Source organism: Anolis carolinensis, unplaced genomic scaffold, assembly GCF_035594765.1.
Source record: "Anolis carolinensis isolate JA03-04 unplaced genomic scaffold, rAnoCar3.1.pri scaffold_15, whole genome shotgun sequence".
NCBI lineage: Eukaryota > Metazoa > Chordata > Lepidosauria > Squamata > Dactyloidae > Anolis > Anolis carolinensis.
In genome coordinates, this window is record NW_026943826.1 from 12,444,919 (window position 1) to 12,469,818 (window position 24,900).

The 24,900-nt window shown below is 37.2% G+C and overlaps 1 protein-coding gene across 1 annotated transcript in view; it reads left to right on the forward strand.

The window, feature by feature from the left end:
* dnajc16 (DnaJ heat shock protein family (Hsp40) member C16) overlaps positions 1-24,900 on the forward strand; it is a 35,222-nt gene that overhangs the window by 6,737 nt on the left and 3,585 nt on the right. The window contains exons 4-13 of the mRNA XM_062965904.1: positions 3,384-3,735; positions 8,106-8,290; positions 9,300-9,404; positions 10,347-10,505; positions 15,521-15,835; positions 20,538-20,720; positions 20,930-21,006; positions 22,942-23,022; positions 24,127-24,222; positions 24,325-24,492. Coding sequence (XP_062821974.1) covers positions 3,384-3,735; positions 8,106-8,290; positions 9,300-9,404; positions 10,347-10,505; positions 15,521-15,835; positions 20,538-20,720; positions 20,930-21,006; positions 22,942-23,022; positions 24,127-24,222; positions 24,325-24,492 — 1,721 coding nt within the window. The remainder of the gene's footprint in view (positions 1-3,383; positions 3,736-8,105; positions 8,291-9,299; positions 9,405-10,346; positions 10,506-15,520; positions 15,836-20,537; positions 20,721-20,929; positions 21,007-22,941; positions 23,023-24,126; positions 24,223-24,324; positions 24,493-24,900) is intronic.

Genomic DNA, 24,900 nt, shown 5'->3' on the forward strand with positions numbered 1-24,900 from the left:
ATCAAATAATTATAAAATACGTGCAAGTGACAATCGGAATGGCCACACTGTACGATCTTTGGCTCGTGTGATTTTAATATTTATATTAGGATGTTTTAATGCTTTGTTTTAGTGTTTGAATGTTGTTTACGTCTATGTTTGGTGGTTTAAATGGTTTTAAATATATATTTTCTATCAAATAATTAGGAAATATGTGCAAGTGACAATCGGAATGGCCACACTGTACGATCTTTGGCTCGTGTGATTTTAATATTTATATTAGGATGTTTTAATGCTTTGTTTTAGTGTTTGAATGCTGTTTACGTCTATGTTTGGTGGTTTAAATGGTTTTAAATATATATTTTCTATCAAATAATTAGGAAATATGTGCAAGTGACAATCGGAATGGCCACACTGTACGAGCTTTGGCTCGTGTGATTTTAATATTTATATTAGGATGTTTTAATGCTTTGTTTTAGTGTTTGAATGCTGTTTACGTCTATGTTTGGTGGTTTAAATGGTTTTAAATATATATTTTCTATCAAATAATTAGGAAATATGTGCAAGTGACAATCGGAATGGCCACACTGTACGAGCTTTGGCTCGTGTGATTTTAATATTTATATTAGGATGTTTTAATGCTTTGTTTTAGTGTTTGAATGTTGTTTACGTCTATGTTTGGTGGTTTAAATGGTTTTAAATATATATTTTCTATCAAATAATTAGGAAATATGTGCAAGTGACAATCGGAATGGCCACACTGTACGAGCTTTGGCTCGTGTGATTTTAATATTTATATTAGGATGTTTTAATGCTTTGTTTTAGTGTTTGAATGTTGTTTACGTCTATGTTTGGTGGTTTAAATGGTTTTAAATATATATTTTCTATCAAATAATTAGGAAATATGTGCAAGTGACAATCGGAATGGCCACACTGTACGAGCTTTGGCTCGTGTGATTTTAATATTTATATTAGGATGTTTTAATGCTTTGTTTTAGTGTTTGAATGTTGTTTACGTCTATGTTTGGTGGTTTAAATGGTTTTAAATATATATTTTCTATCAAATAATTAGGAAATATGTGCAAGTGACAATCGGAATGGCCACACTGTACGAGCTTTGGCTCGTGTGATTTTAATATTTATATTAGGATGTTTTAATGCTTTGTTTTAGTGTTTGAATGTTGTTTACGTCTATGTTTGGTGGTTTAAATGGTTTTAAATATATATTTTCTATCAAATAATTAGGAAATATGTGCAAGTGACAATCGGAATGGCCACACTGTACGAGCTTTGGCTCGTGTGATTTTAATATTTATATTAGGATGTTTTAATGCTTTGTTTTAGTGTTTGAATGTTGTTTACGTCTATGTTTGGTGGTTTAAATGGTTTTAAATATATATTTTCTATCAAATAATTAGGAAATATGTGCAAGTGACAATCGGAATGGCCACACTGTACGAGCTTTGGCTCGTGTGATTTTAATATTTATATTAGGATGTTTTAATGCTTTGTTTTAGTGTTTGAATGTTGTTTACGTCTATGTTTGGTGGTTTAAATGGTTTTAAATGTATATTTTCTATCATAATGTATGTTGGCATTGCAGGGGTGAGAAAGGCAATCTATATATATATAAAAGAGTGATGGCATCACAGCGACCCACAAAACAACAAAACAACAAGCCCCCCAACCTTGAAATTTGACAACACAACCCATCATCCACGCCTCTAGGTTGATACAACAAAAAGAAAAGAAAAATAAAGTCCTAATTAGAGGGAGAGAAATAATTGTTTTTATCCAATTGCTGCCACTTAGAAGGCTAAGCTCCGCCCACTTGGTCTCCTAGCAACCCACTCAGCCCAGTGTTAATAAAAGAATAAAAAATAAAATAAATACAAATAATACAATAAAAAATAATAAAAAACACTAAAAAAATTAATACAATAAAATACTATAACAAAATAACTAAAATAATACAACAAAATAATAAAATATAATAAATAAAAAAGATTGGGGCTTGATAAAGAAGTATTTAAGAGAAAAACAAATAATGATGCTAATTTAAATAAACAATTATTAGAAATAGATCAAACGTGAGAAGATATAAAATATCTGTGTAAGAGATGGAAGTCAATTTTTATTATGTGCACTATTTGATGTATCTGTGTGTGGTTTTTTTTTCCTTTTTTCGTTTTTTTTTTTGTTTGGTTTTTTTGTTTTTTGATCGGTTGCTGTCTGTGGGTTCCTCTGGGGGGACTCTCTCCTTTCTTTTTTTCCATTTGTCCATGCACACACACCCCCTCACTACCCCCTTCTCTGTTTCCACTACTCAGTGGTTAATTTTATCTGAAATTCTAATAAAAAATTATTTTTTTTAAAAAAAGATGTTACAATAAAATTAATTTAAAAAATACAAATAACGTCAAATAAAAATTCCACAACAACTTTTAACCAATACCCCCACCACTTTGCCACAGCCATGCGTGGCCAGGCACAGCTAGTACAGTAGAGTCTCACTTATCCAACACTCGCTTATCCAACATTCTGGATTATCCAACGCATTTTTGTAGTCAATGTTTTCAATATATCATGATATTTTGATGCTAAATTCAGAAATACAGTAATTGGGTTGCTGTGTGTCTTTCGGGCTGTGTGGCCATGTTCCAGAAGCATTCTCTCCTGACGTTTCGCCCACATCTATGGCAGGCATCCTCAGAGGTTGTGAGGTACCTCACAACCTCTGAGGATGCCTGCCATAGATGTGGGCGAAACGTCAGGAGAGAATGCTTCTGGAACATGGCCACACAGCCCGAAAGACACACAGCAACCCTGTGATCCTGGCCATGAAAGCCTTCGACAATACAGTAATTACTACATAGCATTACTGCGTATTGAACTACTTTTTCTACCAAATTTGTTGTCTAACCTGATGTTTTGGTGCTTCATTTGTAAAATCATAACCTAATTTGATGTTTAATAGGCTTTTCCTTAATGCCTCCTTATTATCCAACATATTCGCTTATCCAACGTTCTGCCGGCCCGTTTATGTTGGATAAGTGAGACTCTACTGTAATACAATAAAAAATAATAAAAAACACTAAAAAAATTAATACAATAAAATACTATAACAAAATAACTAAAAATAATACAACAAAATAATAAAATATAATAAATAAAAAAGATGTTACAATAAAATTGATTTAAAAAATACAGATAACGTCAAATAAAAATTCCACAACAACTTTTAACCAATACCACCACCACTTTGCCACAGCCACGCGTGGCCGGGCACAGCTAGTATATAACTATAGTAAATAAATAAAAATAGATAGATAGTGCTGCAACCTGCTTAACCTGTTAGTAGAGGTTGCCACCTGCCTAACCTCTGTTTTTTCCCCCGGGCGCAGATCCTGTCCAACGAGGAGAAGCGTCTGAGCTTTGACCGCTACGGGGACGTGGGCGAGGGTCCGGGCTCGGCGCAGGCCCCGCACCAGCCCCCTCCGCGCCACTTCCACCACTTCCACGACAGCTTCTACTTCGACGAGTCCTTCTTCCACTTCCCCTTCCACGCGGAGCGGCGCGAGGCCTCCTCCTCCTCGGACGAGCGCCACTTGCTCCACTTCTCGCTCTACGCCAGCGAGGTGGTGCCCGAGAGCTTCCGCAAGCCCTACCTCATCAAGATCACCTCCGACTGGTGCTTCAGCTGCATCCACATCGAGCCCGTCTGGAAGGAGGCCGCCCAGGAGCTGGAGGCCCTCGGTAAGACCATGGGAGCAAGGAGCCGCCAGTCCTTGCCGTCCATCATCATTATAATAATGATGACTTATTTTTAAAAATATAGTAATAATTTATAATATCCATGCCCCCTTATACCCCTTGAATAACAACAACAACACTAATAATAATAATAATAATGAAAATAATATTAGAACCCACTTATCCCTTACATCCCTTAATAATAATAATAATAATAAATATAGTAAAAAATATAGTAATAATTTATAATATCCATGCCCCCTTATACCCCTTGAATAACAACAACAACACTAATAATAATAATAATAATAATGAAAATAATATTAGAACCCACTTATCCCTTACATCCCTTAATAATAATAATACAGTAGAGTCTCACATAAACAGGCTGGCAGAACGTTGGATAAGCGAATATGTTGGATAACAAGGAGGCATTAAGGAAAAGCCAATTAAACATCAAATTAGGTTATGATTTTACAAATTCAGCACCAAAACATCACGTTATACAACAAATTTGACAGAAAACGTAGTTCAATACGTAGTAATGTTATGTAGTAATTACTGTATTTATGAATTTAGCACCAAAATATCACAATATATTGAAAACATTGACTACAAAAATGCGTTGGATAATCCAGAACGTTGGATAAGCGAGTGTTGGATAAGTGAGACTCTACTGTAATAAATATCCAAGCCCCCCTTATCCCTTATCTTCCTTAAATAATAATAATAATAATAATAATAATGTAAATAATAACTAATATCCATGTCCCCCTTATTCCTTATACCCTTTGAATAATAATAATAATAAATAATATCCATGCCCCCTTATCACTTATACCCATTGAATAATAATAATAATAATAATAATAATAATAATAATAATAATAATAATGTAAATAATAATAACTAATATCCATGTCCCCCTTATTCCTTATAGCCCTTGAATAATAATAATAATAATAATAATAATAATAATAATAATAATAATAATAATAATAATAATGTAAATAGTAATTAATATTATCCTTGTCCCCCTTATCCCTTATACCCCTTGAAGAATAATAATAATAATAATAATAACAATATCCATGCCCCCCTTATCCCTTATCCCCCTTGAATAATAATAATAATAATGAAAATAATATTAGAACCCACTTATCCCTTACATCCCTTAATAATAATAATAATAAATATCCAAGCCCCCCTTATCCCTTATCTTCCTTAAATAATAATAATAATAATAATAATGTAAATAATAACTAATATCCATGTCCCCCTTATTCCTTATACCCTTTGAATAATAATAATAATAAATAATATCCATGCCCCCTTATCACTTATACCCATTGAAGAATAATAATAATAATAATAATAATAATAATAATAATAATGTAAATAATAATAACTAATATCCATGTCCCCCTTATTCCTTATAGTCCTTGAATAATAATAATAATAATAATAATAATAATGTAAATAGTAATTAATATTATCCTTGTCCCCCTTATCCCTTATACCCCTTGAAGAATAATAATAATAATAACAATATCCATGCCCCCCTTATCCCTTATCCCCCTTGAATAATAATAATAATAATGTAAATAATATTAGAACCCACTTATCCCTTACATCCCTTGAATAATGGCGGGGTACAAAAATAAAATAATTATTATATTATAATCCGTGATTGTATTCTTATCCTTTTCTCACCCCAAGTTTTAATTAAGTGTCTCATGCGGCCCGCCCTGTTATATCTATATATATAAAAGAGTGATGGCATCACGGCAGCGGACAAAACAACAAAAGTAAACACCCCACAACTTCGAAAATTGACAGCATAACCCCTTATCCATGCCTCTAGGTTGATACAACAAAAAGAAAAGAAAAATGAAGTCCTAAGTAGAGGGAGAGGAATAATTGTTTTTATCCAATTGCTGCCAGTTAGAAGGCTAAGCTCTGCTCACTTGGTCTCCTAGCAACCCACTCATCCCAGGGGACCCTTTACCTTAACTACCACCAATTCCTCAGTACTTTATTTCCCATACCACCATACTTCGCCACAGCAACGCGTGGCCGGGCACAGCTAGTATATATATATATATATATAGATTTTGTGTTGCAGTGTATATGATTATTTATTGTATTGTTTAATTGTATTGTGATATGTTGTTTTATATTTTGCTATATTGTACTGTTCTGGGCATGGCCCCATGTAAGCCGCCCCGAGTCCCCGTTGGGGAGATGGTGGCGGGATATAAATAAAGTTTTATTATTATTATTATTATTATTATTATTATTATCAATGCTATAAGCCCAGTAGACCCCTCTTATGCCTTATACTCCTTGAATGATAATGATAATAATAATAATTAATAATAATATCCATGCCTCACTTATCCCCCTTGAATAATAATAATAATAATGTAAATAATAATAACTAATAATATCCATGCCCCTCTTATCACTTATCCCCCTTGAATAATAATAATAATAATAATAATGTAAATAATAATAACTAATAATATCCATGCCCCTCTTATCACTTATACCCCTTTAATAATAATAATAATAATAATAATAATAATAATAATAATAAATATCCAAGCCCCCCTTATCCCTTATCTTCCTTTAATAATAATAATAATAATAATAATAATAATAATAATAATAATAATAATGTAAATAATAACTAATATCCATGTCCCCCTTATTCCTTATACCCTTTGAATAATAATAATAATAATAAATAATATCCATGCCCCCTTATCACTTATACCCATTGAATAATAATAATAATAATAATGTAAATAATAATAACTAATATCCATGTCCCCCTTATTCCTTATAGCCCTTGAATAATAATAATAATAATAATAATAATAATAATAATAATAATAATGTAAATAGTAATTAATATTATCCTTGTCCCCCTTATCCCTTATACCCCTTGAAGAATAATAATAATAATAACAATATCCATGCCCCCCTTATCCCCCTTGAATAATAATAATAATAATGTAAATAGTAATTAATATTATCCATGTCCCCCTTATCCCTAATACCCCTTGAATAATAATAGTGATAATAATAATAATGATGATGTAAATAGTAATTAATAATATCCATGCCCCCTTATCCCTTATACCCCTTGAATAATAATAATAATAATAATAATAATAATAATAATGGTATAATAATAATATACCTCTCCCTGAGGTATATTATCTACCTCTCCCTGATGGCACTGACACAATTTGCATTTTTGGCCCAGTTTACTTTGGAGCCAACCCAAGATTTTATTATTTATTTATTGTATGTGATCTTTTATGATTGGCTTTATTGTTGATTGACTTGTTTGATTGCTTTGTTTCTTATTGTTTGATGGCTGGGCTTGGCCCCATGTAAGCCGCCCCGAGTCCCTTCGGGGAGATGGGGCGGGGTATAAAAATAAAATTATTATATTATTATTATAATAACAAAATTATTATTATTATTATCAACACAATGACGTTGTATGGCACAGCAAACAAGATAGGTATGCTGGATTTCGTTTCGCAAAACCACAAGTCGAACACTTCCCAAGTGTCTAGGACTGTGTGATGTATTTTCGGATGATGTGTGCAGATCCCAGTAGGGTGGCCTTTTGCAGTTGGCAGATGGTGATTTTGTCAATGTCTATTGTTTCCAAATGCCGGCTGAGATCTTTTGGCACAGCACCCAGTGTGCCCATCACCACCGGGACCACCTGCACTGGTTTCTGCCAGAGTCTTTGAAGTTCAATCTTGAGGTCCTAATAGCGGCTGAGTTTTTCCTGTTGTTTTTCATCTATACGACTGTCACCTGGGATGGCAACATCAATGATCCAAACATTTTTCTTTTCCACAACTGTGATGTCCGGTGTGTTGTGTTCCAGAACTTTGTCAGTCTGGATTCGGAAGTCCCACAGTCTCTTTGCGTGCTCATTTTCCAATACTTTTGCAGGTTTGTGATCCCACCAGTTCTTTGCTGCTGGGAGGTGGGACTTGAGGCATAAGTTCCAATGAATCCTTTGGGCCACATAGTTGTGCCTCTGTTTGTAGTCTGTCTGTGCAATTTTCTTACAGCAGCTGAGGATATGATCCATGGTTTCGTCGGTTTCCTTGCACAGTCTGCATTTTGGGTCATCAGCTGATTTTTCAATCTTGGCCTTAATTGCATTTGTTCTGATGGCTTGCTCCATCAGATAATAATAATAATAATAATAATAATTATTATTATTATTATTATTATTATTATTATTATACCCCTCCTATCTCTTATACCCCTTGAATAATAATAATAATAATAATGAGGGTAATAATAACGTGGATCCCTGTTTCCTTGCCTTGCAGGGGTGGGGATTGGTGTGGTGCACGCGGGCTACGAGCGGCGCCTGGCGCACCACCTGGGGGCCCACAGCACCCCCTCCATCCTGGGGCTCATCAACGGGAAGGTCACCTTCTTCCACAACGCCGTCGTGCGGGAGAACTTGCGCCAGTTCGTGGAGAGCCTGCTCCCGGGGAACCTGGTCGAGAAGGTGAGCCTCCTCGTGCATTTATAGATTTGTGGATTAATAATAATAATATCAATAATAATAATTCCTTCTCTGTGAGCTGCAAAGACAGCTGAGTAATGACATTATTATTATTATTATTATTATTATTATTATTATTATTATCTTGCTTCTTCTTGCAGCTCACAGAGGAGGAGTTTGGAATTATTATTATTATCATCATCATTATTATTATATAACACACTTCTCCTTGCAACTCACAAAGGAGAATTGTGAGATTATTATTGTCTTTGTTATTATTTGGCCTGTTTCTCCTTTCAGCTCACAAAGGGGAATTGTGAGATTATTATTACAGTAGAGTCTCACTTATCCAACATTCGCTTATCCAACGTTCTGGATTATCCAACGCATTCTTGTAGTCAATGTTTTCAATACATCGTGAAGTTTTGGTCTAAATTCGTAAATAAAGCAATTACTACGTAGCATTACTGTGCATGGAACCACTTTTTCTGTCAAATTTGTTGTATAACCTGATGTCTTGGTGCTTAATTTGTAAAATCGTAACCTAATTTGATGTTTAATAGGCTTCTCCTTAATCTCTCCTTATTATCCAACGTATTTGCTTATCCAACGTTCTGCCAGCCCGTTTATGTTGGATAAGTGAGACTCTACTGTATTATTATCTTGCTTCTTCTTGCAGCTCACAGAGGAGGAGTTTGGAATTATTATTATTATCACCATCATTATTATTATATAACACACTTCTCCTTGCAACTCACAAAGGAGAATTGTGAGATTATTATTGTCTTTGTTATTATTTGGCCTGTTTCTCCTTTCAGCTCACAAAGGGGAATGGTGAGATTATTATTATTGTTATTGTTATTTGGCCTGCTTCTTCTTGCAGCACACAGAGGAGTTTTACTGTTGTTGTTGTTGTTATTTGCTGCTACTTGCGGCTCATAGAGGAGGACCTGTTGGAGCCACAGTGCCTTTAGATCCAAGGCACTGACTTCTTTATATTCTATGCTTGAAGATCACAGATAAGAACTACGCCCAGTTCCTGTCCAACTGGAAAAAGGAGAACAAGCCCCACGTCCTCCTGTTTGACCACATGCCCCTCGTGCCGCTCCTCTACAAGGTGAGGACATTATTATTATTAGTATTATTATTATTATTATTACCTGCTCCTTCCAACTCTTCCAACTTTATTTTTAAATTATTATTATTATTATTATTATTATTATATGTTTATTATTACCTGCTTCTCCCAACTCTTCCAACTTTATTTTTTATGTTGTTGTTGTTGTTATTATTATTATTATTACCTGCTCCTTCCAACTCTTCCAACTTTATTTTTAAATTATTATTATTATTATTATTATATGTTTATTATTACCTGCTTCTCCCAACTCTTCCAACTTTATTTTTTATGTTATTGTTGTTATTATTATTATTATTATTACCTGCTTCTTCCAACTCTTCCAACTTTATTTTTATATTATTATTATTACTTGCTCCTTCCAACTCTTCCAACTATATTTTTTATGTTGTTATTATTATTATTACCCGCTTCTTCCAACTCTTCCAACTTTATTTTATATTATTATTATTGACACAACGACGTTGTATGACACAGCAAACAAGATAGATATGGTTTCGTTTCACAAAATCCCAAGTCGAACACTTCCCAAGTGTCTAGGACTGTGTGATGTATTTTCAGATGATGTGTGCAGATTCCAGTAGGGTGGCCTTTTGCAGTTGGCAGATCGTGATTTTGTCAATGTCTATTGTTTCCAAGTGCCGGCTGAGATCTTTTGGCACGGCACCCAGTGTGCCCATCACCACCGGGACCACCTGCACTGGTTTTTCCTGTTGTTTTTTGTCAATGCGACTGTCACCTGGGATGGCGACATCAATGATCCAAACCTTGTTCTTTTCCACAACTGTGATGTCTGGTGTGTTGTGTTCCAGAACTTTGTCAGTCTGGATTCGGAAGTCCCACAGTATCTTTGCGTGCTCGTTTATTATTATTATTATTATTATTATTATTATTATTATTATTATCGTTCTTGCCTCCCAGCTGACGGCCTTTGCCTACCGGGAGCACCTGTCCTTTGGCTACGTCTCGGTGGGCCTTCGGGGGACGGAGGAGCTCTCCAGCCAGTACAACATCAACGTCTACACGCCCACCATGATGGTCTTCAAGGAGAACGTGGAGAAGCCCGCCGACGTCATCCAGGTCAGAGAAGCCACCCAAAAGGATGTGCTAGCTATTATTATCCATTATTATTATTTGGAAGGAACCCCAAGGGCCATCCAGTCCAAGCCCCTGGAAGGACACCATCAAAGCCCTCCTGACAGAGGGCCATCCAGGCTGACGTAGAGATAGATAGATAGATAGAAAGATAGATAGATAGAATCCTAGATTTGGAAGAGACCCCAAGGGCTATCCAATCCAACCCTTAAGAAATACATAGATTTCTAGTTGGAAGGGATCTCCAGAGGCCATCCAGTCCAGCCCCTTTCTGACATAAAGGACAATAGAATTACTGCTATATTATTATCCATTACTATATTATTATTATTATTATTATTATTATTATTATCCAGTATTATTATTATTATCCATTATTATCTATCTATTATTATCTATTATTATTATTATTATCCATTATTATTATTGCTATCCATTATTATTATTGCTATCCATTATTATTATTGCTATCCATTGTTGCTGTTATTATTATCCATTATTATTATTATTATTATCCATTATTATTGTTATCCATTATATCCATTATTATTATTATTATTATTATCCATTATTATATTATTATGACACAGCAAACAAGATAGATATGCTGGATTTCGTATCACAAAACCACAAGTCAAACACTTCCCAAGTGTCTAGGACTGTGTGATGTATTTTCGGATGATGCGTGCAGATCCCAGCAGGGTGGCCTTTTGCATTATTATTATTATTATTATTATTATTATTATCCATTATTATTATTGTCATCCATTATTATTATTATTATTAATATTATCCATTATTGTTATCCATTATTATTATTATCCATTATTATTATAGTTATCCATTGTTGTTTTTATTATCCATTATTATTATTGTCATCCACTATTATTATTATTATTATTAATATTATCCATTATTGTTATCCATTATTATTATTATTATCCATTATTATTATTGTTATCCATTGTTGTTTTTATTATCCATTATTATTATTGTCATCCACTATTATTGTTATCCATTATTATATTATTGTTATCTGTTATATTATTATTATTATCCATTATTATTCTTATCCATTATATTATTATTATCAGTTGGAAGGAACCCCAAGGGCCATCCAGTCCAAAGCCCTGAAAGGACACCATCAAAGCCCTCCTGACAGAGGGCCACCCAGCCCGGCATAGAATCATTGTGTCCTACAGTTGACCCCAAGGGCCACTCCATCCAACCCGTAATGGATAGATAGATCGAGATAGATTCCTAGTTGCAAGAGATCCCAAGGGCCATCTAGTCTGCCAGGAAGGACACCATCCAAGCCCTCCTGACAGAGGGCCACCCAGCCCGGCATAGAATCATTGTGTCCTACAGTTGACCCCAAGGGCCACTCCATCCAACCCGTAATGGATAGATAGATCGAGATAGATTCCTAGTTGCAAGAGATCCCAAGGGCCATCTAGTCTGCCAGGAAGGACACCATCCAAGCCCTCCTGACAGAGGGCCACCCAGCCCGGCATAGAATCATTGTGTCCTACAGTTGACCCCAAGGGCCACTCCATCCAACCCGTAATGGATAGATAGATCGAGATAGATTCCTAGTTGCAAGAGATCCCAAGGGCCATCTAGTCTGCCAGGAAGGACACCATCCAAGCCCTCCTGACAGAGGGCCACCCAGCCCGGCATAGAATCATTGTGTCCTACAGTTGACCCCAAGGGCCACTCCATCCAACCCGTAATGGATAGATAGATCGAGATAGATTCCTAGTTGCAAGAGATCCCAAGGGCCATCTAGTCTGCCAGGAAGGACACCATCAAAGCCCTCCTGACAGAGGGCCACCCAGCCCGACATAGAATCATTGTGTCCTACAGTTGACCCCAAGGGCCACTCCATCCAACCCATAATGGATAGATAGATCGAGATAGATTCCTAGTTGCAAGAGATCCCAAGGGCCATCTAGTCTGCCAGGAAGGACACCATCCAAGCCCTCCTGACAGAGGGCCACCCAGCCCGGCATAGAATCATTGTGTCCTACAGTTGACCCCAAGGGCCACTCAATCCAACCCGTAATGGATAGATAGATCGAGATAGATTCCTAGTTGCAAGAGATCCCAAGGGCCATCTAGTCTGCCAGGAAGGACACCATCCAAGCCCTCCTGACAGAGGGCCACCCAGCCCGGCATAGAATCATTGTGTCCTACAGTTGACCCCAAGGGCCACTCAATCCAACCCATAATGGATAGATAGATCGAGATAGATTCCTAGTTGCAAGAGATCCCAAGGGCCATCTAGTCTGCCAGGAAGGACACCATCAAAGCCCTCCTGACAGAGGGCCACCCAGCCCGGCATAGAATCATTGTGTCCTACAGTTGACCCCAAGGGCCACTCCATCCAACCCATAATGGATAGATAGATCGAGATAGATTCCTAGTTGCAAGAGATCCCAAGGGCCATCTAGTCTGCCAGGAAGGACACCATCCAAGCCCTCCTGACAGAGGGCCACCCAGCCCGGCATAGAATCATTGTGTCCTACAGTTGACCCCAAGGGCCACTCCATCCAACCCATAATGGATAGATAGATCGAGATAGATTCCTAGTTGCAAGAGATCCCAAGGGCCATCTAGTCTGCCAGGAAGGACACCATCCAAGCCCTCCTGACAGAGGGCCACCCAGCCCGGCATAGAATCATTGTGTCCTACAGTTGACCCCAAGGGCCACTCCATCCAACCCATAATGGATAGATAGATCGAGATAGATTCCTAGTTGCAAGAGATCCCAAGGGCCATCTAGTCTGCCAGGAAGGACACCATCAAAGCCCTCCTGACAGAGGGCCACCCAGCCCGACATAGAATCATTGTGTCCTACAGTTGACCCCAAGGGCCACTCAATCCAACCCGTAATGGATAGATAGATCGAGATAGATTCCTAGTTGCAAGAGATCCCAGGGGCCATCTAGTCTGCCAGGAAGGACACCATCAAAGCCCTCCTGACAGAGGGCCACCCAGCCCGACATAGAATCATTGTGTCCTACAGTTGACCCCAAGGGCCACTCAATCCAACCCATAATGGATAGATAGATCGAGATAGATTCCTAGTTGCAAGAGATCCCAAGGGCCATCTAGTCTGCCAGGAAGGACACCATCAAAGCCCTCCTGACAGAGGGCCACCCAGCCCGGCATAGAATCATTGTGTCCTACAGTTGACCCCAAGGGCCACTCAATCCAACCCATAATGGATAGATAGATCGAGATAGATTCCTAGTTGCAAGAGATCCCAAGGGCCATCTAGTCTGCCAGGAAGGACACCATCAAAGCCCTCCTGACAGAGGGCCACCCAGCCCGACATAGAATCATTGTGTCCTACAGTTGACCCCAAGGGCCACTCAATCCAACCCATAATGGATAGATAGATCGAGATAGATTCCTAGTTGCAAGAGATCCCAGGGGCCATCTAGTCTGCCAGGAAGGACACCATCCAAGCCCTCCTGACAGAGGGCCACCCAGCCCGGCATAGAATCATTGTGTCCTACAGTTGACCCCAAGGGCCACTCCATCCAACCCATAATGGATAGATAGATCGAGATAGATTCCTAGTTGCAAGAGATCCCAGGGGCCATCTAGTCTGCCAGGAAGGACACCATCAAAGCCCTCCTGACAGAGGGCCACCCAGCCCGGCATAGAATCATTGTGTCCTACAGTTGACCCCAAGGGCCACTCCATCCAACCCATAATGGATAGATAGATCGAGATAGATTCCTAGTTGCAAGAGATCCCAAGGGCCATCTAGTCTGCCAGGAAGGACACCATCAAAGCCCTCCTGACAGAGGGCCACCCAGCCCGGCATAGAATCATTGTGTCCTACAGTTGACCCCAAGGGCCACTCCATCCAACCCATAATGGATAGATAGATCGAGATAGATTCCTAGTTGCAAGAGATCCCAGGGGCCATCTAGTCTGCCAGGAAGGACACCATCAAAGCCCTCCTGACAGAGGGCCACCCAGCCCGGCATAGAATCATTGTGTCCTACAGTTGACCCCAAGGGCCACTCCATCCAACCCATAATGGATAGATAGATCGAGATAGATTCCTAGTTGCAAGAGATCCCAAGGGCCATCTAGTCTGCCAGGAAGGACACCATCAAAGCCCTCCTGACAGAGGGCCACCCAGCCCGGCATAGAATCATTGTGTCCTACAGTTGACCCCAAGGGCCACTCCATCCAACCCATAATGGATAGATAGATCGAGATAGATTCCTAGTTGCAAGAGATCCCAAGGGCCATCTAGTCTGCCAGGAAGGACACCATCAAAGCCCTCCTGACAGAGGGCCACCCAGCCCGGCATAGAATCATTGTGTCCTACAGTTGACCCCAAGGGCCACTCCATCCAACCCATAATGGATAGATAGATCGAGATAGATTCCTAGTTGCAAGAGATCCCAAGGGCCATCTAGTCTGCCAGGAAGGACACCATCAAAGCCCTCCTGACAGAGGGCCACCCAGCCCGGCATAGAATCATTGTGTCCTACAGTTGACCCCAAGGGCCACTCCATCCAACCCATAATGGATAGATAGATCGAGATAGATTCCTAGTTGCAAGAGATCCCAAGGGCCATCTAGTCTGCCAGGAAGGACACCATCAAAGCCCTCCTGACAGAGGGCCACCCAGCCCGGCATAGAATCATTGTGTCCTACAGTTGACCCCAAGGGCCACTCCATCCAACCCATAATGGATAGATAGATCGAGATAGATTCCTAGTTGCAAGAGATCCCAAGGGCCATCTAGTCTGCCAGGAAGGACACCATCCAAGCCCTCCTGACAGAGGGCCACCCAGCCTGACATAGTGTGTCCTAGAGTTGGGAAGGACCCCAAGGTTCATCAACCCATAATAGATAGATAGAGATAGGATTCCTAGAGTTGGGAAGGGCCCTAAGGACCATCTGGAAGACACCATCCAATCCCTCCCGACAGATAACCATCCATTTCCACCTACTTTCCTTCCTTCCAGGCGCGTCCGATGAAGAAGCAGCTGATGGACGACTTCCTGTCGCAGAACAGGTTCCTCCTGGCGTCCCGGCTGACCAGCCAGAGGCTCTTTGGGGAGCTGTGTCCGGCCCGGAAGGCCCACCGGCCGCGCAGGTCGTGCGTGGTGCTGGTGACGGGCGAGGGGCCGGCCTACGAGCCCCCCTACCAGGCCTTCCTGGCCTTCGCCCTGGCCAACGCCCGGGACTCCCTCCGCTTCGTCCACATCTACAGCAACTACCAGCAGCACTTCGTCCACGCCGTCCTCCCCGACCAGGAGGCGCTCCGGGGGAAGTCGGCGGTGAGTGCGGGCCCCATCCGATCCCTCCCGATAGATGGCCACCCAGCCATAGACAGACAGACAGACAGATATTTATTTATTTATTTATTTATTTATTTGCAGTATTTATATCCTGCCCTTCTTTCTCACAACCTCGAAAATTGACAGCACAACCCCGTCATCCATGCCTCTAGGTTGATACAACAAAAAGAAAAGAAAAAATAAAGTCCTCATTAGAGGGAGAGGAATAATTGTTTTTATCCCGTTTCTTCCAGTTAGAAGGCTAAGCTTTTGACCCAAATCGGGATTTTTAATATTATTGTGTATATTGACTTTTATGACTGTTTTTAATCATGTTGAAGTTTTACTGCTCGGTTTAATGTTTTATCTGATTTGTGCTGTCGTGTCTGGGCATGGCCCCATGTAAGCCGCCCCGAGTCCCTCCGGGGAGATGGGGCGGGATATAAGAATAAAATTATTATTATTATTATTATTATAAGCTAGAGGCCCCTATCCGCAATAACATGCTATGCTAGTTTTATATCTGGAGCATAATGAAGAAGGCGGGGCCGGGAAGACATCTTTCCACCATGTCTCCTGTATCAATTTAATGATATAATGATATATAATAATATTATACTATACTAATATTATAATACATTGTATATACATGTAATATTAATAATAATATTATGATGTAATACAACGTAATAATAATTATAATTCACTATTATAATTGTATATTTATATTACATGCAATATTACTAATAATATTGCAATATAGTTGTATAATATAATAGATTGTATGTATATATACTTGTAAACCGCCCTGAGTCCCCTTCGGGGTGAGAAGGGCGGTATATAAATGTCGCAAATAAATAAATAAAATAAATAAATAAGCTCTGCTCACTTGGTCTCCTAGCAACCCACTCAGCCCAGGGGACCCTTGACCTTAACTACCACCAATTCCTCAATACTTTATTTCCCATACCACCAGACTTCGCCACAGCAACGCGTGGCCAGGCACAGCTAGTTACACATATAAGGCAAACATTCAATGCTTTAACATAGAACAGAGACAAAGACAAACACAGGCTCCGAGCTCGCCTCGAACTCATGACCTCTTGGTCAGAGTGATTTGTTGCAGCTGGCTGCTCACCAACCTGCGCCACAGCCCGGGTCTAGATAGATAAAAAGACAGGCATATAGATAGTAAAATACTTACTTACAAAGTGAAGAAGGGGGTCCAGGAAGACACCATTCCACCATGGGTCAATATAACAATATAATAATATATTATGCTAATATTATGCTATTCTAAGAATGCAATATACTGTATGTATATTATAATGTAATGCAATAATCTAATATAATAATATATATAATCTATATTATAATCTATATTCTATATAGTTATATATAGCAATATATATATATACAGTAGAGTCTCACTAATCCAAGTCTCGCTTATCCAAGCCTCTGGATTATCCAAGCCATTTTTTCAGTCAATGTTTTCAATATATCGTGATATTTTGGTGCTCAATTCATAAATACAGTAATTACTACATAGCATGACTGCGTATTGAACTACTTTTTCTGTCAAATTTGTTGTAAAACATGATGTTTTGGTGCTTAATTTATAAAATCATAACCTAATTTGATGTTTAATAGGCTTTTCCTTAATCCCTCCTTATTATCCAAGATATTCGCTTATCCAAGCTTCTGCTGGCCCGTTTAGCTTAGATAAGTGTATTATATATATATAATACACTATTTTAATTGTATATTACTGTAATCTATTGTGTATATATAATGTAATGCAATAATATAATATAACAATATAATAATATATAATGCTAATATTATGTTATTCTAATTATATATGTATTGTATATATATATATATATTATAATGTAATGCAACAATAATATAATATAACAACATAATAATATATTATGGTAATATGTTAAACTAATAGTATAATATATTGTATATATATATAATAATGTAATGCAATTATAATATAATATAACACATAATATATAATGGTAATATGCTATTCTAATAATATAATATATTGTATATATATTAAAATGTAATGCAATAATAGTATAATGTAATATAATATATAGTAATACAATATAATAATATATAATGTTAATATTATGCTATAATACAATATATTGTATATGTATTACAATGCAATGCCATAATAATATATATTATAATATAATGTATATAGTATATAATAATAATACACTACTATAATTGTATATTACTAGCTGTGCCCGGCCACGCGTTGCTGTGGCGAAGTATGGTGGTATGGGAAATAAAGTATTGAGGAATTGGTGGTAGTTAAGGTAAAGGGACCCCTGGGCTGAGTGGGTTGCTAGGAGACCAAGTGGGCGGAGCTTAGCCTTCTAACTGGCAGCAATTGGATAAAAACCATTATTCCTCTCCCTCTAATTAGGACTTTATTTTTCTTTTCCTTTTGTTGTATCAACCTAGAGGCATGGATGACGGGATTGTGCTGTCAATTTTCGAGGTTGCGGGGTGTTTACTTTTGTTGTTTTGTCCGCTGCCGTGATGCCATCACTCTTTTATATATATAGATGTATTACATGTAATATTGCTAATAATAATGCAGTCTAGTGGTATAGTATAATATAGTAATACATAATGCTTATATTGTGCTATGCTAATAATATTAAATATTGTATATACATATGATATTGGTAATAATATTATAATGTAATGCAGTATAATAATAATACACTATTATAATTGTATATTATGTATTACATGCAGCATTACTAATAATATTGCAATATGGTGGTATAGTACAATATAGTAATACATAATGCTTATATTGTGCTGTGCTAATAATATTATATATTGTATATACATATGATATTGGTAATAATATTATAATGTAATGCAGTATAATAATAATACACTATTATAATTGTATATTATGTATTACATGCAGCATTACTAATAATATTGCAATATGGTGGTATAGTACAATATAGTAATACATAATGCTTATATTGTGCTGTGCTAATAATATTGTATATACATATGATATTGATAATAATATTATAATGTAATGCAGTATAATAATAATACACTATTATAATTGTATATTATGTATTACATGCAGTATTACTAATAATATTGCAATATGGTGGTATAGTACAATATAGTAATACATAATGCTTATATTGTGCTGTGCTAATAATATTGTATATACATATGATATTGGTAATAATATTATAATGTAATGCAGTATAATAATAATACACTATTATAATTGTATATTATGTATTACATGCAGTATTACTAATAATATTGCAATATGGTGGTATAGTACAATATAGTAATACATAATGCTTATATTGTGCTGTGCTAATAATATTATATATTGTATATACATATGATATTGTTATTAATATTATAATGTAATGTTATATAATAATAATGCACTATTATAATTGTATATTATATATTGCATATTATATTGCATTGTAGTGGTATAGTACAATATAGCAATACATAAAGGCACCATCCGATCCCTCCCGACAGATGGCCATCCAGCCATGTATAACTTGATATTGCTTTGTACCTTGGCCTGGATCTTTTGACCCAAATCGGGATTTTAATATTATTGTGTATATTGACTTTTATGACTGTTTTTAATCATGTTGAAGTTTTACTGCTCGGTTTAATGTTTTATCTGATTTGTGCTGTCGTGTCTGGGCATGGCCCCATGTAAGCCGCCCCGAGTCCCTCCGGGGAGATGGGGCGGGATATAAGAATAAAATTATTATTATTATTATTATTATTATTATTATTATATTATTTTGTATATTGATTTCCTATGACTGGTTTTAATCATGTTGTAGTTTTATTGTTTGGTGATTTGTTTAATGTTTTTATTTGATTTGTATTGTCGTACCCGGGCATGGCCCCATGTAAGCCGCCCCGAGTCCCTTCGGGGAGATGGGGCGGGATATAAGAATAAAATTATTATTATTATTATTATTATTATTATTATTATTATTATATTATTTTGTATATTGATTTCCTATGACTGGTTTTAATCATGTTGTAGTTTTATTGTTTGGTGATTTGTTTAATGTTTTTATTTGATTTGTATTGTCGTACCCGGGCATGGCCCCATGTAAGCCGCCCCGAGTCCCTTCGGGGAGATGGGGCGGGATATAAGAATAAAATTATTATTATTATTATTATTATTATTATTATTATTATTATTATTATATTATTTTGTATATTGATTTCCTATGACTGTTTTTAATCATGTTGTAGTTTTATTGTTTGGTGATTTGTTTAATGTTTTTATTTGATTTGTATTGTCGTACCCGGGCATGGCCCCATGTAAGCCGCCCCGAGTCCCTTCGGGGAGATGGGGCGGGATATAAGAATAAAATTATTATTATTATTATTATTATTATTATTATTATTATTATTATATTATTTTGTATATTGATTTCCTATGACTGTTTTTAATCATGTTGTAGTTTTATTGTTTGGTGATTTGTTTAATGTTTTTATTTGATTTGTATTGTCGTACCCGGGCATGGCCCCATGTAAGCCGCCCCGAGTCCCTTCGGGGATATAAGAATAAAATTATTATTATTATTATTATTATTATTATTATTATTATTATTATACGATAGACATGCTGTATTCTCTCCTCCAGGTGGTCATCCTGGAGCGGCTGAACGACGTGGGCAGGGTGGCCTACAAGGCCCTGGAGGACCCCTGGACCGGGAGCCACGAGGACCACTTCCTGCTCCTGGACCTCTTGACCCAGCTGCGCACCGACCCGGGATTCCTCTCCCAAGACGCCGTCCTCGTGGACCTCAACGACGAACTCGCCCCCGTGAGTCCTTTGGCCATGTCACAAACGTTGGCAAAGAAATTATGTTCAACATTGACACCAATGACCAGCCACTGCCAGAAAGGACAGAGTTTCATCTATGCTGACGATAGCGTCATCACTGCCCAAGCTGGGAGCTTTGATCTCTCTTTCTTATTATCATCTAGATATCTATCACACTCTCACCCATCCTTCTTTTTTTTCTTCCGTAGGTTTTCTTCCTGCGGTGGATCTATTCCGGCGTTGACTACCTCTCCGACTGCTGGGACAGTCTCTTCCATAGCAACTGGTGAGCCTTTGCTCTCAACACAGAGAAAGGGTCAGACTGGATGGCCCTTGGGGATCCCTTCCAACTCTAGGATTCTATTATTATTATTATTATTATTATTATTATCAGAACTTAGACTCTAGGACAGGGGTCCCCAAACTAAGGCCCGGGGGCCGGATGCGGCCCGTCGAAGCCATTTATCCGGCCCCCACGGCACAAGGGCAGAAGGGGGTTGGGCTAAATGACCCAAGGGGTCTCTTCTTCTCTTCCAAGCCTTATTATTATTATTATTATTATTATTATTATTATTATTATTATTATTATTAACATTGAGGCTGGGTGGCCATCTGTCAGGTGCTTTGCTTGTGCTTTTGGTGCACAAAGGCAGAAGGGGATTGGACTAAATGTCCCAAGGGGTCTCTTCCAACCCTCATTATTATTATTATTATTATTATTATTATTTTATGTCACAGCAAACAAGATAGATATGCTGGATTTCGTATCACAAAATCACAAGTCGAACATTTCCCAACTGTCTCTGTGTTGTATTTTTGGATGATGTGTGCAGATCCCAGTAGGGTGGCCTTTTGCAGTTGGCAGATCGTAATATTACTATTATTATTATTATTATTATTAACATTGAGGCTGGGTGGCCATCTGTCAGGGGTGCTTTGCTTGTGCTTTCGGTGCACAAAGGCAGAAGGGGGTTGGACTCAATGGCCCAAGGGGTCTCTTCCAACCCTCTTTTTATTGTTGTTGTTGTCATTATTATTATTGCTCGGTGGCCAACTAAAGTCCGGCCCTCCAACGGTCCAAAGGATTGTGAACTGGCCCCCTGTTTAAAAAGTTTGGGGACCCCTGCTCTAGGATATTATTATTATTATTAAAACTTGGGACTCTATTGTTCTATTATTATTATAATGACTTAATACTAGCAGAATTTGGACTCTAGGATTCTATTATTATTATTATTATTATTATTATCAGAACTTAGACTCTAGGATATTATTATTATTATTAAAACTTGGGACTCTATTGTTCTATTATTATTATTATGACTTAATACTAGCAGAATTTGGACTCTAGGATTCTATTATTATTATGATTATTATTAAAACTTGGGACTCTATTGTTCTATTATTGTTATTATTATTATGAGTTAATACTAGCAGAATTTGGATTCTAGGATTCTATATTATTATATTACTGTTAGAACTTATTATTATTATTATTATTATTATTAGCAGAACTTGGACTAGGATATTATTATTATTATTATCATTATTATTATTAAAACTTGGGACTCTATTGTTCTAATATTATTATTATTATTATTATTATTATTATTATTATTATTATTATGACAATACCAGCAGAATTATTATATTACTATTACTGTTAGAACTTGGACTCTAGGATATTATTATTATCATTATTATTAAAACTTGGGACTCTATTGTTCTATTATTATTACTTACTAGCAGAATTTGGACTATAGGATTCTATATTATTATATTACTATAATTAGAGCTTGGACTCTAGGATTCTATAATTATTATGTTGTTATTATTTTATTAGTAGAATGTAGACTCTAGGATTATATATTATTATTATTTCATTATTAGAACTTGGACACTAGGATTCTATTATTATTATTATTATTATTATGACTTATTAGCGGACTCTAGGATTCTATATTATTATATTACTATTATTAGAGCTTGGACTCTAGGATTCTATTATTATTTTATTAGTAGAACTTAGACTCTAGGATTGTTACTATTATTTCATTATTAGAACTTGGACACTAGGATTCTATTATTATTATTATTATTATTATTATTATTAGAACTTGGACTCTAGTATTTTATTATTATTATTACTGTTATTATTATTAGCAGAACTTGGATTCTAGGATTCTATATTATTATTATTATTATTATTATTTCCTTCCAGGCGAGAAATGATGCCTCTCTTGTCCTTGATTTTCTCGGCCCTCTTCATCCTCTTCGGGACGGTGATCGTCCAGGCCTTCAGGTAAGAAGCTTATTTCTCTATTTGCAACCATTTCTCCTCCTCCTCATTATTATTATTATTATCAACACAACGACGTTGTATGGCACAGCAAACAAGGTAGATATGCTGGATTTCGTTTCGCAAAACCACAAGTCGAACACTTCCCAAGTGTCTAGGACTGTGTGATGTATTTTCTGATGATGTGTGCAGATCCCAGTAGGGTGGCCTTTTGCAGTTGGCAGATCGGGATTTTGTCAATGTCTATTGTTTCCAAATGCCAGCTGAGATCTTTTGGCACGGCACCCATTATTATTATTATTATTATTATTATTATTATTATTATTATTATTATTATTATTGTAAAAGCATGAGAGCAGTATATAAATAAAATTATTATTATTGTTGTTATTATTATTATTATTATAAAAGCATGAAAGTATATAAAGTTGTTATATTATTATTATTATTTCTATTATTATAATAAAAGCATGAGAGCAGTATATTAAGTTGTCAATGTCTATTGTTTCCAAATGCCGGCTGAGATCTTTTGGCACAGCACCCAGTGTGCCCATCACCACCGGGACCACCTGCACTGGTTTCTGCCAGAGTCTTGGAAGTTCGATCTTGAGGTCCTGAGAGCGGCTGAGTTTTTCCTGTTGTTTTTCACCTGGGATGGCGACATCAATGATCCAAACTTTTTTTCTTTTCCACAACTGTGATGTCTGGTGTGTTGTGTTCCAGAACTTTGTCAGTCTGGATTCGGAAGTCCCACAGTATCTTTGCGTGCTCCTTTTCCAATACTTTTGCAGGTTTGTGATCCCACCAGTTCTTTGCTGCTGGGAGGTGGGACTTGAGGCATAAGTTCCAATGAATCCTTTGGGCCACATAGTTGTGCCTCTGTTTGTAGTCGGTCTGTGCGATTTTCTTACAGCAGCTGAGGAGATGATCCATGGTTTCGTCGGTTTCCTTGCACAGTCTGCATTTTGGGTCATCAGCTGATTTTTCAATCTTGGCCTTGATTGCCTTTGTCCTGATGTCTTGCTCCTGGGCTGCAAGGATCAGGCCTTCTGTCTCCTTCTTCAGGGTCCCATTCGTTATTATTATTATTATTATTTATTCCTCCAGCGACTCGAGCGACAAGCGGGATTCTCCTCCGCCCAAGAAGGACGAGGGGCCTTCCAAGAGCGAGAGGAACGAGGCCGGCGTCAACAAAGAGAGCAGGTCTCTCCCCCAGTGTTTGCTTTTGGGGTCTGGGGGGTCGAGGGCAACAACAACAACACACGTATGCATGTGTGTGTGTGTGACTGGGCTCTCTCCCGGCAGGGTGCCCAAGAAGGGCTTTGTGGAGGTGACGGAGCTGACGGACATCACCTACACCAGCAACCTGGTGCGCCTGCGGCCCGGGCACATGAACGTGGTGCTGGTCCTCTCCAACGCCACCAAGACCCCCCTCCTGCAGAAGTTCGCCCTCGAGGTCTACACCTTCACCGGGTGCGTCTGGGACCCCAAAACACACCCATCCTGGGCTCGGGAGGGACCCCCAGAGGCCATCCAGTCCAGCCCCCTTACTATTAAATTATTATCCATCATCATTATTATTATTATTATTAGATTAATAGAGTTAGAAGGCATGCCAAGGGCCACCCAGTCGAACCCCTTATAATATATTATAATTTATTATTATTATTATTATTATTATTATTATTATTATTATTATTAGATTAATAGAGTTGGAAGGGATGCCAAAGGCCTCCCAGTCCAACCCCCTTGCTATTAAATTATTATCCATCATTATTATTATTATTATTAGATTAATAGAGTTAGAAGGCATGCCAAGGGCCACCCAGTCGAACCCCTTATAATATATTATAATTTATTATTATTATTATTATTAGATTA